Source organism: Ovis aries, chromosome 13 (genome assembly GCF_016772045.2).
Source record: "Ovis aries strain OAR_USU_Benz2616 breed Rambouillet chromosome 13, ARS-UI_Ramb_v3.0, whole genome shotgun sequence".
Classification (NCBI taxonomy): domain Eukaryota; kingdom Metazoa; phylum Chordata; class Mammalia; order Artiodactyla; family Bovidae; genus Ovis; species Ovis aries.
The window spans coordinates 21,519,273-21,538,625 of NC_056066.1; the positions used below are offsets into that span (position 1 = coordinate 21,519,273).

The following is a 19,353-nucleotide window of genomic DNA, read 5'->3' on the forward strand; positions in this document are numbered from 1 at the left end:
CCATATAGAAGGCTGCTGGACCATTATGGTTTCTTAGTAATTAACTGTGGTAGAACTTTGGCCATGAGGCCTAAGTGGTAATCATGGTGATCCATAAGGCCAGCACGCTCCCCAGTGCTCCCTCCCTCCCTCTCCAGAACCATGTTCCCTTTAGAGAGTAATGGAGTTACATCAACTGTGACTCTGAATACATCAGGAGAAGGTGAGTATCTACTTCTCCAAAATACAGTTGTCAGGGACAACGCCAAACAATAAACTGCCTTTCCTTTATAATCTGGCCAAAGGACTTTAAAGGTTTAAAGAATAAAAGATTTCTTTGCATCTAACAGATTTTCAAATTTCCTCTTCCAAAGAACACAATTTATTATTAATGACTTCAGAAAAAGGATTCTCTCAGGGACTTCCCTGGTGGACCAGTACTTAAGACTCCAAGCTTCCAATGCAGGGGGCATGGGTTTGATCCCTGTTTGGTGAGCTAAGATCCCACATGCTGCATAATGTAACTGAAAAATAAAAGTAAATTTTTAAAAAAATTTTAAAAGAAAATAAAAAAGGACTCTCTCAGCAAACTGCATCCTTGGATGACATAACAGAAAGGAGTTGGAACAGGCCAAGAATTGGTGTCTGAGTAAAACTGGACAGCCCTGAACAAGTGCCCTGAAAATGGACCTGTTTCATATGACCTATTCAGCCAGGCACACTTCATAATTTTTTCCCAGCATCATCCAAAAATAAAGTAATGATAGCTATGAGTGGGAAATGGGACTGGATAGGCTATAGAACAAGAATAATGTATTAACACATATGGAGGAAAGGGAGTGGGAAAGCTTATTTGTAGAGCCAAGATGCCAAAAACTGCCATGGCATCCCTTTAGAGAATCCCAGGAACTGCAAGCATGAAAAGCAGATAAGAGGGATATTCAATAACCTGGAGACAAAAATCACATTGCAGTCACTGGGAGCTCTGAGCAGGGCGTGCCTGACTGGACCCACAATACCTAACACCCTGAAAACTATCCAGTAAATTGACAGTCAACTGAGAGCAGAGGCAATCAACTCAAAGTCGTGAAAACTGTGTAAACACAATCGCTTCATTGACATGTTGACGATATGTTTGCTTTCATAAGAAAAAAGTGACTAAGATCACACATTGCTGAGGTTCTTCTGGTTTTCTTTCACTCTCTTCAGCTCTGGTGGATCAGAAATCGCAGTCGCCTGTTTAATCTCTCCTCTGTATTTTACCTGTGGAGGATTAATATGAATTTTAATGAATAGCAGAATGGTCTCCAACCAAATACCAACAGAAGATAAGCCTTAAAATTAACCCTATTTTTTACATAATTTTTCCCACAGTAGGTGTGTATTAGCCTTTCAGTTCAAATCTACATCTGGCTTCTGATTCTTCTGACTTGGCAAGCACCAAGTGCTGGTTGTGCTTCTTAAAAATGATTTTTAATAAATATTTCTGTGTTCAGTACCGAAACTAATTGCAAAGACCACGACTAAATGTAATAGAAATACAACGGGAAGACACTGTAATGAAATCATTACAAGGGATTTCCTTGCCAGTTCAGTAGTTAAGACACCATGGTGTCTAAACTTCCACTAGCGGTGGCCACATGTTAGATCCCTGGCCAGGGAACTAAGATCCTGCATGCTGTGCGTGGACAAAAAATAGGAAAAAAAAATATTAAAACTAAAAAAAAAAAAATCATTAAAAGAGAACTATAGTGAAGTAGTCATGGCAGCCTGGGAAGGCCATTTACTCCTATTCTGACCCTGGAGCCTCTACCTTCAAAAGACGCCTAAGACCCCTCACTCATACCACTATCAGGGATACTGTAAGGATAAAGCAGTATTCAGCCTGATTTCCTCCTCCATCTGGGAGAAGTCACTCTTAAATTTTAAAGTGTTTCAAAACTATCTGTTTCAGAAGAAGAAGATTATTGTTTATAATGGTAAAAACTCCATAAAACGGTCCCCCAAATGGGGAAAATAACCATTAGGGGATACATTTGAAAGAGATTTCTGAATTCAGCGAGGCCTGGGTTCATATCCCAGCCCTGCTGTCACAAACCATAGGTTCTTGCATGTCCTCTGACTTCTCAAGACTCAGTTTCCCACACCTACAAACCAGAGCAATAAATCATGCCTACCCCACTGAATCACATAACACATTTAAAACAGGGTCCACAGCAGAGGAACCTCATGATTATTAACTACCCTTGCTTTACTAGCAACAGATCACTGAATGATTGATGCTTTCTGTTTTATTTATAAGGTTCCCTGCCACGACATTATGTCTCAGAACCCCAGTCAAATCAGGTCTTCTTTTGCCTTATGCCAATAGACAACTTTCTCTTTTGTCAGACTGACAACATACCCACTATGCTGCTCTCCAGGTCTTTAGATTTGGACGTAGTTTTAGAGATTTACCATCTAAACTATGAGGCCCATGAAGATAGGAAGGGGTCTTATCTATCTCTGTGTACCAGTGACCAGGATAATGCCTGCCACGTTGCTTAATGAAGAGTTCTTCAAATAGGGACTTCCCTGGTGGTTGAATGGTTGGAACTCTGCTTTCCAGTGCAGGGGGTACAGGTTTGATCCCTAGTCAGGGAGCTAGGATCCCATATGCCTCATAGCCAAGCAACCAGAACATAAAACAGAAACAATATTGTAACAAATTCAATAAAGACTTTGAAAAACGGCCCACATAAAAAAATATTTTAAAAAAAGATTTCTTGAATAAATAAGTATGGCCGAATAGTAGCAAAGCAGTTCCCAACTTCCCGGACTCCCGCAAGGGTGCCACAGTCCACACGCCTCAGTACGGGGTAGTAGAAAAGGAGTGGCTAAGATGCGGAGTGTCTAATGGTTTTCAGAAAGCATTGCAAAGACTAAAAGCAGCTCATGTTTGGCAATATAAGAGCAAAACAGAAACAACTTGCCGTGCTCAGCTGCTCCTGGTTTCTCCTCACTCTCTCTATCTCGGGCGTCATGCTCACCGGAGTTCCTCTGTCACACGGCTCTTTGTACCTGAGCTGGGAGACAAACGCAAGATGGCGTGGGGTTACCGGAAGGAAGAGGGAGCCAACACACAGCAGCTGGGGAAAAGAAACGTCACACAGCACTCGTTAGCTGACATCTTTGCTAGGATTTTACAGTGAAAGATGCTTTGCTAATAGATGTCATCATCACAGTGATCCTGGAACTCAGCTTTTCCTTGCCCAAATGTTTTGAATTATACCTGGGGTTGTTTTTCTTCAAACTGTATTATTTCTTGGTGGCCTCTCTGAGTTTGATCCTATCAGTAACGATAAATGGCCACTTCTGTGAGTTCATTCCTTCACAGTACTAAAATGACATTACCAAATGATCATTTTATATTTACATTTACAAATAAAAATTCTGGATTCATCACCAGAAAGAAGGGTTATGCCAGTCCTATGCCTTCACCTCAGTGATTGGTTGTCACTATAAAAAGAAACCCTGAACCTCCTTCTCCACCAAGTTCCAACAGTGGAAGACCATGCTCTGACCAGCATCGTGGAGATATTTCTTTTAAAAAAAAAATTTATTTATTTGACTGCACCAGGTCTTAGTTGTTCAAATGGAATCTTTAGTTTCATCAAGTATGAATTTAGTTTTCTGACCAGAGATGGAACCCTGGCCCCTTGCAGTGGGAAAGTGGAGCCTTAGCCACTGGACCACCAGGGATGTCCCCTCATGGAGATACTTCTGACCTACTGCTAGAGCAGGGGATCAGAGTCCAGCATTTGTGGTCAGCTTTCCCAGTAATTCCACAACATTCCAGGAAATAAATGAGGATCCAACACAGGGAGATAGAAAGCATGTCCACCAAATGAATTTCTGACAGGTGAAAGGAAAGCTAGAGGTTAAAATTCCATTACGAAGAACTCCACAGGGACAGCCTTAATGACTTTTTGGAGCTTAAACTTAGCGTGATGGAATTTTTTTCTTTTTTTGCAAGACATCACAAGGCCTGCAGATGAAATGGACTTGAGATGTACACCCTCAGCAGTGCATGTGCAAGTGAGTAGATATCTAAGCCTGGAAAATACATGACAAAGGGTCAGGCTCTTGCCAGTGCGACTTCTTTCTCTGTACCATGGTATGCAGTTTGAGAGTTTAGGCAGATTCTGTGTCGAATAATTGCCTAAAATGAGGAAAGGTCCAAGGTAATCTTTGTTGATGGCAGGATACAAAGAAAGATGACTCTGGGTAGAGTTCAGAGGAGAAACATTTGTGGAACAGCATCACTAATGTATAGAAATTGCTGCAGACGATGTCTAGTGGATGTCAGTTTGGGGACATAAATTTGCTATGGAGACGCTTCCTGTATTGCATTCATCCACTCACAAACATGCTGAGTGCTTTACAGGCAATATCTCACTTAATATTCCAGTCCCTGTTTTAAAGATGAGGGGAATGAGGCTTGGAGAGGTTGGTGGCTTATGAAGGATATACAGCAAGTAAGGTCTGGAGCTAGGATCAAACCAACAGTCCAGAGCCCACACTGTTCTCCACTCCAGAGTTATTCAGATTTCAATCATGTATACACCACTTACCATATGCTATGCAAGGTATCACCTGAGCTGTGGTTTCTAGTATTTTTTAATTAAATTAACTCCTTATTTTCAAATAGTTATTTTAAGGGAGTGTTATGCATCTATGATAAATTGAAAACTGGTAAACTCTTATTTGATTTTTGGAGGATAATTGCTTTACAAGGTTGTGTTGGTGTCTGCTGTGCGACAATATGCATCATCTATACGTAACATATCTCCCCTTCCTCTGCAGCCTCCCTCCCAACCCTCATCCCACACTTGTAGCTCATCACTGAGCTGAGCTTCCTGTGTAACTCTTCTTTCACAAAAAGGGACATACTATGACAGTCTCTAGGTCACACTGAGCGAGGCCAGTTGGAGAAAGACAAATATCATATGATATCACTTATAAGTGGAATCTAAAAAAATGGCACAAATGAACCTATTTACAAAAAAGAAATAGAATCACAGATGTAGAAAACAAACATAGTTACCAAAGGTGGGGAGAGGGATAAATTGAGAGATTGTGAGTGGCATACACATACTACTATATATAAAATAGATAACTAATAAGCACCTATTGCATAGCTCAGGGAACTCTACTCAATTCTCTGTAAGGACCTATATGGGGAAAGAATCTGAAAAAGAGTGGATATATGTATAACTGATATACTTTGTTGTATAGCAGAAAGTAACACAACATTGTAAATCAACTTTACTCCTAAAAACATTAATATTTTTTAAAAAAAAGAACACATTTAAGCTATTTAACTCATAAGTCAAGGCCTGAGCATAGGCAGGCCATCTGAACCAGGGACACTGGCACTTCCGGCAGCCTCCTCATGGCCTGAATTATGCTTTCTCTCCCCACCATCTCTCTCCTGCCATCTTCCACCCCAAGGACTCATCACACTAAACTTTCCCCTCTTTGAACAGATCTCAGATCATGAACACATTCAGTTTGCACTGCCAGGAGGGCCCTTCCTCATGAAATCCACCCCAAACTTTTATTAATCCTTTAAGAGCTAGCTCAAATGTTACTCTTTTTCCAAAGGTTTTCCTCTCTGTCACTGACATAGCCTTCCTTCTCTGCATTTCCCCGGCACTTTGAAAATAAGAGTTATTATTTAACATTAAGTGAGATATTGCATGTAAAGAACCCCCAAAAGGTAGTAAGCACTCACAGATATTAATTATTTTAGAGCACTTAATGCACAGTCTTTATCCCCAGAACTGCTTCTCTGAGAGACCTTGAGAATACACACAGCCTCTAACCTTAAGGTGTATCTCACTCATCTTTGAATGCCCCCAAGGACAAGAACAGAGTAGGCATCAACGCCACGTTCTTTAATAAGCAAACGCACATGCTTGGTGTAACGCTAGCCCAACACAAAGATGTGTGAAATCTCATCTCCATCTTTCAGGAACTGGCCTTCCTACAGGTACTCATTCTAATTCATTCTAGTGTGCAAGTGTCCTGCCCGCAGAAAACAATACTTAAAGAAATGAGATCACACATTGCTGATGTTCTTCTGGTTTTCTTTAGCTCTCTTGAGTTCTGGAGGATCTGAAATGGCTGTTGCTTGTTTCACCTCTTCTTTGTATTTTACCTGCATGATTTATTAAAAAAAAAAAAAAGTGAGTCTTATTCAACATGTTTTAAAAAATAATTAGGAATTCTTCATTTTTAACTATTACATAGCCTATTTTTTTAATTCCAATATTAACTTTCCTTCAATGACAACACACATTTTTATTTCATCTGGTGCTTTCAGGATTCCTTTATCTTAAGGTACAAACAAACCCATATCTATTCACCTATCCATCATTGGAGAGGTTTTTTAACTAACATTAGCATATACTGCTTATAAAAATAAATTTTATCATCAGGCAGATGCACTGAAAATTTTGGAAATTATCTTAATGATTCATTATTTTTCTATAATAAAAGCAATTTCTATTTATTATTTGTGTACTCGCCATGTCTTTAAAGGCAAGAGTCAAACTGAGTTAGCTACTAAGTCTTGAAAACACTGCTTACCTGACTGAGAGTACACAAATAATCTAGAATAAGAAAAAAAACATGAGATGAGAAAGAGGAAAGTGGGAGGAAATATGTACAAGCAGAGGCCATTGAGTGCTGATCACTATAGAAGGTCCAGTACCAGAAAGTCAAGAAGTGTCTTCTACCACGCAATCACGTTATGTAAAGCCCGCCTATATCCTGGCATTCACAACAGTCAGAAGCTCCTCAGTCAAGTCTACTTAGAGGAAGAGCAACCAGATAAATGATAACACCAGCACACAGTTATGCCCAGGACAAGCCCTTTAACTTTATAAAATGATTAGTGATGCTATCATATCACATGGTATTTTAATATGTCTAAAATGCACAGAAGATTGGAATTGAGATAAGGACACATATATACATATAAATATGGACACATCAGCTAGACTTAAGTGCCATATGTTGAAATTTAGCAAAGACTTAGATCTATGCAAAAGACGTTTTAGAAATCACTTGGTAATGACTAAGGCTGAGAGTCATGAAGAAAGTGAAAGTGAATTTGCTCAGTCGTGTCTGACTCTTTGCAACCCCATGGAATGTAGCCCACCAGGATCCTACGTCCACGGGGTTTTCCAAGCAAGAGTATTGGAATGGGTTGCCATTTCCTTCTCCAGGAAATCTTCCTGACCCAGAGATCGAACCCGGGTCTCCTGCACTCTAGGCAGACGCTTTTACCATCTGAGCCACCAGGGAAGTCCTCAATACCCAAATATCTTCACTATCATCTATGTTTTAGCATCTGTAAATTTCATATGTGATACGAGTAACACCACCAATATTAGGCCAGATCCAAAACAGTTAAATTAAGAGTACACTGAGACAGACTGTCTCCCAAGTAGGATTCTAAAATATTCTTAAGAGAGAAAATACTCAAAAGGCTTGTACTCTGGAGGTTGAAAATGTCGAGATCTTTAAATGTTAGAGAATCCTACCTTGGTTTGACAGATCTTGCTAATCTTGAAAGGGCAACTTTCCATTTGAATACTAAGCAGGAGTTTATAGCCCAGGCTCACAGAGATACAGAACTATGCGTTTATTGTTTGCTAGAGGAGGCAGGGGGACGTCGGGAGAAGAAATGAAAGACTGTGCGATTTTCCTAGGGTGAGACGCTAAACACGATTAAAGATAAACATTTTTGTTTTTCATACGACTCCAAACTAATCAAAATGGCACAGTCATTTCGCTGTAGGCAATAGAATTGTGCAGTACAGAACGTTTATAACATTATACCCCAGTACGTGGATGGGTACATTTCAAATGTCATCATTTGGAAGTGAAGGAAACGACCACTTTACATGTCTCAGCTGAACTAATTTCTCTGCCAGACTGGCGCGCTGCCTGACACAGACTCCTGCCACGGTGGATCGGCACTCTCGCCGCCAGGTCCTGTTCCCTGTGCTGTCTTCAGGAAACCAGATTCCTTCACCGCACTGGGCTTTAGTGCACTCGCATTCTGCAGGTTTTCTGCAAGTTCGTTTCCTGTAAGCCTGTTGACTACAGCGCTCCCTTACCTTCCCTACTCTGTCTCCACAAATGCCAGTGCACACATACTCCAGGATGCCAGGTAACCATCGGAGTTCCTGACAAAGGCGTTTAATCCAGGCAGTTGGACTTGGCTGACTTAAAGAAACTCTGCCTCCAAGGGTGAAGGTGAAGAGAAACGTCAGGGAAGATGTAAGGAAAGAACCCTCAACAAGAAACTAAATAGCAAGCTCCTCACATCCTCGATGTGGAACCTAAGGATGTGGAGGCCCAACATGAGGGACGTGGGCATCTGCAGATGTTGGTGTGAGTGTGTGTGAATGACTCTGTGCATGTGTGTGTGTGTGTGTGGGGGTAGGTGGGTGGGGGTCCTGCAACCACTCCCTGTGGACACCGAGGGATGACTGTATAACTATTACCAAATACACCTATTGGTAAGGGTAGCAATGGTCCACTCTAAATCTCAAGCACTGAGTGAAGAAGTTTTTAATTCATAACATTAAACACCTCCTCTACCCTTCCCCCAAGTTCAAAGGGCACTGGGGAGCGGGGTGGGTAACTTATTTTACAAATGATAATGAAGGTGTGTGCTTTTCTTTGCTGGAAGCTCAAAGAAGTACAAGGTAAATGGGGCCTTTGAAACCTTCTCTTGAGCCACCAAATAAGTGTTCTAGTGCCTTTAATCATTCTATCAGGATAAAATTTCTTCCGTCCAAGTTGAGGGGAGGTATTGAAAAGTATCCTTTCTCTGAAAAATGTAATACAGCTAAAATTATGTTCAGAAGGATGAAAACTAATCCTAGATTTCATTGCTGTACTATTAAAGTGATCTATCTCTTATGCACTATGATATATATATATCAAGATGAAATACTGCTTTAGGTTCAAGGGGAAGAAGGCTACAGTTTCCTTCTGAAAGTTAGGTCTTTGATATTTGATGAAACAGTGTTTCAACAAAATGAAGGGAAAAAAGAAAAAGGCAGCTAGTTTTGTAAAGAACTAAAAACATTTATCTAGCTTGTGTTTGCTTTTGCAAAGGATAATTAATGCCATAGAGAACTTACTGAACTAATGTTCTGCTGATTTTTCTTCACTCGTTCAATCTCAGGAGTATCTTTTACTGCTGTGCCAGCTCCTACTTCTTTCTTATAAAATACCTTTATTATAAGAGAAGGAAAAGAATAACTAAGCTTATTAGAATTCAAGTCCTAGATTCGATTCTTGTAAAGGAAAATTTCTCAGGTTTTAAAGTAACGTGAATACAGCTTCTATTTATGAGAACCAATGTTACATTAATCAATTAAATAATCCATCATGGGAATAAAGAACTTTGGTTTTGTATTCCACAGTCGTACAAGCAAACCTCTACTACCTGTTCTAGGGTATGCCTGGAACCTTACATGGCTACAGATTACTTGCTCTAAGAATATAAGTTTTCTTCTTCAAATACAAATATATGTCACATGTGCAGCTGAGAAAAATTAAAGGACATATTACAAAAGCTCACTAAGCAGTTACCCTTTAATTCAAAAATAGCATGAAGTTTCAAGCAACTGCTCTTCTTCAAGTGAAAGCAAAGACAGTCTTGTTCACTTCAAAGAAAATATTAGTTTTACCATCAGCATCAACACTAAGTCAGCCTGTTTTCCTTATCTTCCACTTATTCCTTAAACCTTCCCACATCTCTCCATCCCTACCAACACCTACCCCTTTTGACCACAAAGCAAAAGAAAAAAACAAAGTGTCCTACAGAAAAACAGACTAATTATAAGGAAGTCATTCGAGGCCAGAACTACTCCCTCTCTTCTTTAATTATTTTTTAAATTGGAGGATAATTTCTTTACAGTATTGTGATGGTTTCTGCCACACATCAACATGAGCTGGCCATAGGCATACATGTGACCCCTCCTTCCTGAACCCCCCTCCTGCTTCCCTCCCTACACTATCCCTCTAGGTTGTCACAGACACCGCCTTTGGGTTCACTCTCCTGATATTTGTTAACCAGTAGATCCCAGCGGGGGTCAGGAGGGCAGGACATATGAGATGTTCTCCTGCAAAAGCTAGAAATCTGGAATCACAGGCGGTAAGGGCCACACAACTCTTCTCCCTCATCCTCTCTTCCAGCAAGATTTCTACATCTCTTGGCACAGCCTGCCTGTGAAGACCCTAGAGGTACCTGAACAGCATACCTGCAGAGTTAAGAGGTTTCCCACTTATTAGAAAGTAGAAAACATTACAGAAATTTTCAAAAATAATAGAATTTATATTTTTAATAACATTTGCTTAACCACTAAGTTAATTCTATGTTAAAATATTGGCTGTACCATCAATTTTTATTTTAGAATTCAAGTTCATATACCCATTATATATATGCCCACTATCTTAATCAATGATGCTAATAAAATTCCTATTCCTCAAAACAAAAATATGAACGTTTAGGAAGTAATTGTTGTTGTTTAGTCACTAAGTGGTTTCTAACTCTTTTGCGACCCCATAGACTGTAGCCTACCAGTTTCCTCTGTCCATGGGATTTCCTAGGCAAAAACACTGGAGTGGGCTGCCGTTTCCTTCATGGGGTTTTCCTGACCCATGGATTGAACTCACATCTCCTGAATCAGCAGGCTGGTTCTTTACCACTGAGCCACCAGGGAAGCCCTTAGGAATTGGTTACAAACTAGTAAATCCCTAGATATATTATCAATGCAATTAATCAATGACCAGGAAGGCAATCACTTCATATGACTATTTTTATCTTCAAAGTAAAATATGTGTGTAAAATTAAGATCTCTTTCCTGAGTGAAATTTTAAAATTCGGTTAAAAGGAGCTGTTGCTTGTACCTAAAAAGGAAATATGAATCTGTAATTCTAAAATAATCATGATAAATTATAAGTTGTAAGAACATTTGGTGTTCTAATGATTTTAAAGAAGGAAAGATATGCATTTGACAGAAAATTCGAGCAAGGCAGCAAAAAAAAGCAGACTGAGGAACAAAGGCCCCCTTTCAAAACATCATTTCAAGGTGACAACTGGAAAGAGACAATGGCTACTCACCGCACTAATGTTTTGTTGAGTTGTCTTAATTCTCTGAATTTCAGGAGTATCTGCCACAGCAGAATAGCTAGAAAGCATCTTCTCCGCCTCATCTTTATACTTTTTCTAAAAATATAAACTGAATGTGAATCTGAAACTCTGTGTGCCACATTCAAGAGAGACAGAGACAAAGAGAAAATGGTACTACTTTTTCCAACTCTGCCATATCTGAAAGTGAAAGTCCCTCAGTTGTGTCTGACTCTTTGCAACTATACAGTCCATAGAATTCTCCAGGCCAGAATACTGGAGTGGATTGCCTTTCCCTTCTCCGGGGCATCTTCCCAACCTGGGGATCGAACCCAGGTCTCCCGCATTGCAGGTGGATTCTTTACCAGTTGAGCCACCAGGGAAGCCCACATGTTCTAAATTATACCTTAGGATTCAAATCAGTTGTTGATGTGTTTGTGTGTGTGAGCTCAGTCGCTCAGTCTTATCCAACTCTATGATGTATTTATGCAACAGTAAAAATAAACAGCATACGCAAACAGAGTAAGCAAACAGTCTAGGAAAACACATTCACCTTCTCTCAGGCAATGGTTCCCACTCAAGACTATTCAAACACCCTGGGACAGCCTGACCTCTACGGAAGTCCTAAGCCTAGAACCTACTCTCTTATGAGCAGTTCCAGTTCCTGTTCAAAATAGCCCTTACAACTCCTACCAGTAACCTGACTCTCTTTGCTTACTTGTCTTCATGCTTCTAGATTTATACTTTGCTTCCTACTTCAGAAGAAGATACATTTGACTAAGGAAAAGATACTAGTATTTTGTACTAGAGATAAAAATCTCAATTTTCCTTTTGCTACTAAATGTACTATTATGAGCTCAGCTATATCCTAGGCAATGCCTTCTACGAGTGCCAGCATTTACACAGTAGTTCAGTTCAGTTCAGTCACTCAGTTGTGTCCGACTCTTTGCAACCCCATGGACTGTAGCACGCCAGGCCTCCCTGTCTATCACCAACTCCCAGAGTTTACTCAAACTCATGTCTATTGAGTTGGCGATGCCATCCAATCATCTCATTCTCTGTTGTCCCCTTCTCCTCCCACCTTCAATCTTTCCCAGCATTAGGGTGTTTTCAAATGAGTGAACTCTTCATATCAGGTGGCCAAAGCACTGGAGTTTCAGTTTCAGCATCAGTCCTTACAATGAATATTCAGGACTGATTTCCTTTAGGATGGACTGGTTTGATCTCCTTGCAGTCCAAGGGACTCTCAAGAGTCTTCTCCAACACCACAGTTCAAAAGCATCAATTCTTCAGTGCTCAGCTTTCTTCACAGTCCAACTCTCACATCCATACATGACCACTGGAAAAACCATAGCCTTGACTAGACGGACCTTTGTTGGCAAAGTAATGTCTCTGTTTTTCAATATGCTGTCTAGGTTGGTCATAACTTTCCTTCCAAGGAGGAAGCATCTTTTAATTTCGTGGCTGCAGTCACCATCTGCAGTGATTTTGGAGCCCCAAAATAAAGTATGTCACTGTTTCCACTGTTTCCCCATCTATTTGCCATGAAGTGATGGGACCAGATGCCATGATCTTAGTTTTCTGAATGTTGAGTTTTAAGGCAACTTTTTCACTCTCCTCTTTCATTTTCATCAAGAGGCTCTTTAGTTCTTCTTCACTTTCTGCCATAAGGGTTGTGTCATCTGCATATTTGAGGTTATTGATATTTCTCCCAGCAAACTTGATTCCAGCTTGTGCTTCATCCAGCCTGACGTTTCTCCTGATGTACTCTGCATAGAAGTTAAATAAGCAGGGTGACAATATACAGCTGTGACATACTCCTTTCCCAATTTGGAACCAGCCTGTTGTTCCACGTCCAGTTCTAACTGTTGCTTCCTGAACTTCATACAGATTTCTCCGGAGGCAGGTCAGATGGTCTGGTATTCCAGCTTCAGCTCACACCAGAGGCAAGGGGTGGCACGGTACAGGGTCTCAGGGGTTTTGGGTTCCAAAACTTGGGGAAGGTTGTCAATAACAAGGAGAGGCAAGGGTGCGAGGAAGTCACGGTGGGCCGAGGGCAGGCAGTGTTGTGGAGTCCTAGGGTTGGGATGGGGAACAGAGCGTCCAGAGGCCAAAGTGGAGGGACAGGCTCTGGTCTGCAAGGGGGCACTCTTTGTAGCTCTTGACCCCGCACCTAAGCCTCCAGCTTTTTCCTTTGTGAAATACAATCCTAGAGCTCCTGGGAGGCTTGGCGCTGCCCAAGACCTGAGGGCAGGGCAAGGAAGGCTTTCCAGCAGTGGAGAAACAGGAAAGCAACTCCAGCAGTGCAGTAAAAAGGAAGCGGTGCTAATGAAGGCCCTAGCGAGTCACAGGAGAAGCTTCCAGCCCCAGCCTTTGGACAGCATGACAGGGAAGGCAAGACAACAAGTTTGGAGTCCAGAATGGCTACCCGCTGAATGATACCTCCTAGAGGATCAGAGAAAGGTAACCCCACAAGCAGGTATTATTATCTACCCTTGGGGAAACTGAGGCACTAGCTAAGTGTCAGAACCAGGATTTAAACCCAGCCACTCTGGTTCCAAAGTCAGTGAAGGTAACTGCATGGCATACTGCTGCTTGTTAAGGAAGGAGAATATTGTTCACATTGAAATGCACCACAGCATCATTAAACCCTTTTGAACATTTCCTTGTATCTCAAATAACTAAAGTTCTTTAAAATCAGATGTACCTTCATATCACACTCAAAAAATCAACACTGTTAAATTAAAGCAGGAATTCTAACAACTCAGGCATCACTTCCTATGGGAAGGGTTTACTTTTGTTATCTTTACTTTCTGGTAGGGCATATCATAATTTGTCATACTATATTTGCATGATTACTTGATAATTAGATTACCTAGTAGTTCCCCAAAGGCAAAAATCCAGGTCTAATTTTGCATGTAAATGGGTATTCAAGAAGTATCTACTGAATGTATGAATGAGTTTGCCAACTTTTCTCCACTGAATCAAATGGCAATATTCCCGTTTTAAGAATTTATGATTTTTAGTTTAGCTGATCCAACTAGTGTCACCTTCTCCAAGTTTGTGTGCCATCATGAGACACTGAGGACAGATGAACACACTTCAGGACCATCCCATCTGCTGTCACTGAAGAAGGCTGAGAAGCAGGCAGTTCCTTTGATAAATACTTAATTCTGGCATCACGATACCCTTGAAATAGAGCAGGACCCCATGGGGACTTCCCAGGAGAGACTCCACTCCCCCATACCTCCACCTATTTCTTGTCTATAGAAACACCTTAGCCAGAGAATAAATTTCATCAGAGAATTTGGAAATATGGAAACAAAGGAAAGCAATCAAACAAGACCAAATAAAATTTAGTCATTAAACAAAGTCAAGGACCTTTAGTTCTTCCTGAAGAGCTAGAGAGAATATTTCAGCCATATCCTTTGAGCTGCTTTGTAAATGCTGAAACCTCCACCAGGTGGAATAAGTTAACGACATGATGAAACAGACGATCACGATGACATAAGCTGCCACCGTTTTAAGAACTGGACTCAAGGAAAGGGGAACAAACCAATCTTGGAGCTGAAGATTAACTGCACTTAAAACAATCAAGAGGACACTGATTAGACCACCACATGATCAATTTCAAGACGACTGTCAGAACCGACTCTTCTCTGCTCACAGCTCCCCTCCCTTTGCCTCAGTTCAGTTGCTCAGTCGTGTCCGACTCTTTGCAACCCCATGGGCTGCAGCACACCAGGCTTCCCTATCCATCTCCAGCTCCCTTTGCCTATACACCCCTAAAATTCCCCTTTAAAAACTCCTGCCCCTGATGGCAAGGGATAGTTGGTTCTTTGGGACATGAGTCCACTTTCTCCCCAGGATTGCTGGCCTCCTCCTCCTCAGCAAAGCTATCTTTCCTTTTACTCACACTCGTCTCTCAATATTGAATCCTTGGGTGACTAGCCCCTGAACCTGACTTCTGTGACACTCTAATTTTGAACCAGTGGATGTTTCAATTCCTTGCTTGTTAGTCAGAATTTTGACAAACTTGGTCAAATTTTGTTAAAAATTATTTCAACATAAACCCCATTAGCCAAATCCAATTTCTTCATTAGCTTATTTTTTTTCATTCCCCAATATTACTTTTCCTGGAGAAGGCAATGGCACCCCACTCCAGTACTCTTGCCTGGAAAATCCAATGGGCGGAGGAGCCTGGAAGGCTGCAGTCCATGGGGTCGCTGAGGGTCAGACATGACTGAGTGACTTCACTTTCACTTTTCACTTTCATGCACTGGAGAAGGAAATGGCAACCCACTCCAGTGTTCTTGCCTGGAGAATCCCAGGGACAGGGGAGCCTGGTGGGCTGCCGTCTATGGGGTCGCACAGAGTCGGACACGACTGAAGTGATATAACAGCAGCAGCATACTACTTTTCCATTGGGATTCATTCTTTTTATAACAAATATTATAGCAAATAAATTATTCACTAATGAATAACTTTGTCCAAATCAGATTTTGTCAATAACTTTTTTCTTCCATGATATACTTTCTCGCGTGGTCATTATTTCTCTTATAACCAGTTTTCTGGCAGATTTGTCACAGATATACTTGGCAAATTAAATTTTATCAACAAAACTTAGATCTTACATTAAATTTTGGTTAATCTTCAATTTCACCTTATACCTTGTACAGTTTAACTTATTCTAAGTTGTTTATTTAAATTAAAATATGCATGATGAAGTAGATAAAAGAAAATTCTTTGTATTTTTTGCAGGATAAGCATTAGAGCCAAGTTCACAGTGGAATAAAAAAATGGAAATAAAAAGGTCAAAGTGTCCTTGGACTCAAAACAGAGGGACCTAATAGGGATGCTCTGATGCTCAATAAGTTTTGTTGAGCTGAATCTATAGCAGTTGTCCCTTTCATTATTGAGATAATCAAGTTTGGTCAGTGGTTACTTTATAATAGAGTGCACTGACTTTGAATAGAAAGCCCTCAAAAAGACACAAATCATAGAGACACACAGAGCAGAAGGTGCTGAGATATTAGAATATATTATCCTGAGTATCTTCATTCTCTACCAACCTGGCTATAGATTTCAGATGCCCTCTTGGCTCGAAGCATATCTGGGATATCCATGCTCACTTGCATTCCTTTCCCTTTAATTTCATTTTCTAAGTCTTTCTTATATTCTTTCTAAAAGAACAGAAAACAATCTTCAGAGCTCTGCATGGCTTTCCATAGCAATGCAGATATTTACATGTTTGCATCTCAATGTCACACATGTGGAAACACCATTTATATTTCTTCTGTATCCAATTTGATATGTTTGTTTTAAACTTTGCATCCCATTAGTTTCTTACCTGGCTGGCCATTTCAGATGCTTTCTTGGCTCTCTGGATATCGAGAGTGTCTGTGCTCACCTGCATGCCTTTCCCTCTAATTTCAGTCTCCAGATCTCTTTTATAATCTTTCTGCATAAAATAAAACCTGAAATTAGGGCCTTACAATAATTCAAAAATCTGCATTGAAAAACTTGATGTCATTTTTGATGTCAAGATCATGGCTTTTAGAAATAAACTGGACCTAAATCCACTTCTTTTTTTTTCTAGGAAACGACAAAGACTTAATTTGTGGCAGAACACAACTTGGAGTGACCACAAGGACTCAGAAACCTGTTTTTCTACTAACCTGACTTAAGAAACAAAACAGAGGGAGGTGAAGGAAAATATTTTATATTTCAATAAAGTGATAAAATATTGGTTAATATATAACTCGATGAATATCAATAAAATATGAGTGTAAAAAATGTCACATCTCATAAGTTTTCATTTCTCTTGAGTAAATAACCTAGAAATGAAATTGCTGGGTCATATGGTAACTGTTTAGCCTTTTGAGGAACTGCTAAACTGTTTTCCAAAGTGGGTATTCCGTCTTACAATCCTAGCAGCAATACACAAGAAGGGTTCCGATTTCTCTACAACTTCACTAACACTTGTTACAATCTGTGTTTTTTTATCTTAGCCTTTTAGTGGGTGGGAAGTAATACATCACTGTGGCTTTCTTTTGCATTTCACTGATGGTAATGATGCTGAGCATCCTTTCGTGTGCTTATTGGCCATTGGTATATTCTCGTCTTTACTGGCAAAAGCCCCAATCCATAGTAAATAGACTATATTAAAGTATAATTATATCTCTTATGGAAGATAATATATATGTAACTTAATAATACATGTGTTACATTGCTATTGACTAGTTGACAAAATGTTATACTTTGAAAATATTTAATTAAATATGTATTGATTTTAAAAAATTGTTGTATCTCATTCTGTAGTGAATAATTGCTGGCTGCTTCCTGGAACCTCACTTCTGTTTTTCCTTTATTCGCGCCTTGATTTGTCACTGGGCAACTAGCTGCTTCCTATTCTAAGCCCACCAACTTGGCTGAGACTGGCCCCAGTGCAAGGACCCTACTGGGCTGAAGAAAATTGTTACACCCCACCCCTGGCCCTTCATGATTGGTACATTTAAGGAAAGGAGCCTTTCTCTTCCCACACAATGTATCAAGAGACTTTTCTTTCCTTCTGGACATGAATGGAGAAGTTTGCAGCTCTGGTGCCTCCTTGCACATGGGAGAAGAAAGCCTGCCTGAGAAGACAAAGTTGGAAACTAAAACAGAATCACACTGTGTAAATCCTAGATTAACCCATGCCCAAGAATTCCTCTACTGTTGGGTCACAAGAACAATAAAAATTATCTGCTTTTTTGAGCTGGATTATCTGTTATCTATAAAATGTCATGATTACACAGACACAACTGTCTTAAGATACTCTTGTCACATTTTAAAGCTACTGATTATTCTTATTCCTATAATTGAACATTTGTCTGTATGTATGTTATTCTTCAATGAAAATTATATTAAAAGGAAACTACTGACTATATCCTATTAAATTTCTTCAAAAACAATTATTTCCTATTATGCTGACATACCCAAGATTTGTGATTTCATGCTGTAAAGTAAATTTTGCTTTGCTTATTTGTGATGCTGTAAATTTAGAGAAGTCGTAAACAAAAATTTCAATCTAGAGAAATGCTATTTACTATCTACCCATAAATCTGCCTATTTTCACTGACTTACGGTTTCAGTTTCACTTTACTGAAGTGAAATAATAATAAAGTTAAACATTCAAGTAAAAATGTTTAACTTTCCTACTAATAGTATTAAATTATCACTATGCCTGTAAAAAGCTCTGTTTTTAGCTAAGGCCCAAAAGCAAAACACTTCATTTGAAAGACAATATATGTAGAAACTGAGGTATTGGTCATAGATTACCACCAAAATTCCATGGTAGAAACATGTCATTTAATGTTTCCAATATGAATTTTCAAATCTAAAAGCATTCAAAAGCACATAAATAGACTACATGGACTCTAGTCACATCAGCTAATATTGATGCATAATAAAATATCTTACAACTTAGAAAAACTTAAAAACATGATGACACCTATGTTCCAAGAGCCTGAGTCAGATTTCTTAATGAAAGTCGCCTTAAACGAATACTGGATATTGCACTCTCTTCATAATTACAAAAATAACAGAAAATATAAGGTGATTTGACAGTGGCTAGATAGTCAGTTACTCAGAAGCCCAAGGAGGCAACCATAAGGAAATACTAATAAATCTAAGAAAAGAAGGACAAGAAAGAGCCAGCCGTGCAAAGACAAGGGGAAGGACTTTCAGGAAGAAACAGAGCTGTACAGAGACCATAAAACTTGTGGAGGTGCAGCCAGCCTGGAGCCTTTAAGACTAGAATATGATGAGCAAGGGAAGAAGGGTACAGGGGTTGAGAATGAGCAGGAGGGGGAGTATGGCATCATACTAGAGCAAGGAGTATGGTGCCCATACTGCACATGACTGGAAACCACTGGAGAGTTTTCAGTGGTAGAAATCAGAAAACTTAGCTCTTCAAGGATTGTTCTGGCATCTGGGTAGATAATGAGGTTAATGTTGGAAGCAGAATCTTGTTTAGGAAGCTACTGCAATGATCCAGGAGATAGAGATGCTGGCTTGGACAAAAGTAGGGAGAGGTAGATGGATCTAGGAAATCATTATGGTTGTGGAGTCAATAAAACTTGCTGACAATAGGAATCAAAGTAACTTCTGGGATTTCACTGATACCACTTGCA

General features: G+C 39.9%; 1 protein-coding gene across 11 annotated transcripts in view; it reads right to left on the bottom strand.

Annotated features, from left to right (window-relative positions):
• The window catches only part of NEBL (nebulette), a 386,786-nt gene that overhangs the window by 37,271 nt on the left and 330,162 nt on the right, over window positions 1-19,353 (bottom strand). For 5 of the 11 annotated variants that reach the window (XM_012188294.5, XM_012188303.5, XM_004014213.6 and 2 more), the window contains 7 exons: window positions 16,530-16,640; window positions 16,252-16,362; window positions 11,174-11,278; window positions 9,186-9,278; window positions 6,089-6,181; window positions 2,952-3,044; window positions 1,150-1,242 (listed from right to left, as the gene is read on the bottom strand). The exons of 2 other annotated variants lie outside the window; for them this stretch is intronic. In XM_012188294.5, coding sequence (XP_012043684.2) covers window positions 1,150-1,242; window positions 2,952-3,044; window positions 6,089-6,181; window positions 9,186-9,278; window positions 11,174-11,278; window positions 16,252-16,362; window positions 16,530-16,640 — 699 coding nt within the window. The remainder of the gene's footprint in view (window positions 1-1,149; window positions 1,243-2,951; window positions 3,045-6,088; window positions 6,182-9,185; window positions 9,279-11,173; window positions 11,279-16,251; window positions 16,363-16,529; window positions 16,641-19,353) is intronic. 4 more of the 11 variants (XM_060397270.1, XM_042230499.2, XM_060397271.1 and 1 more) reach the window with 2 other exon arrangements.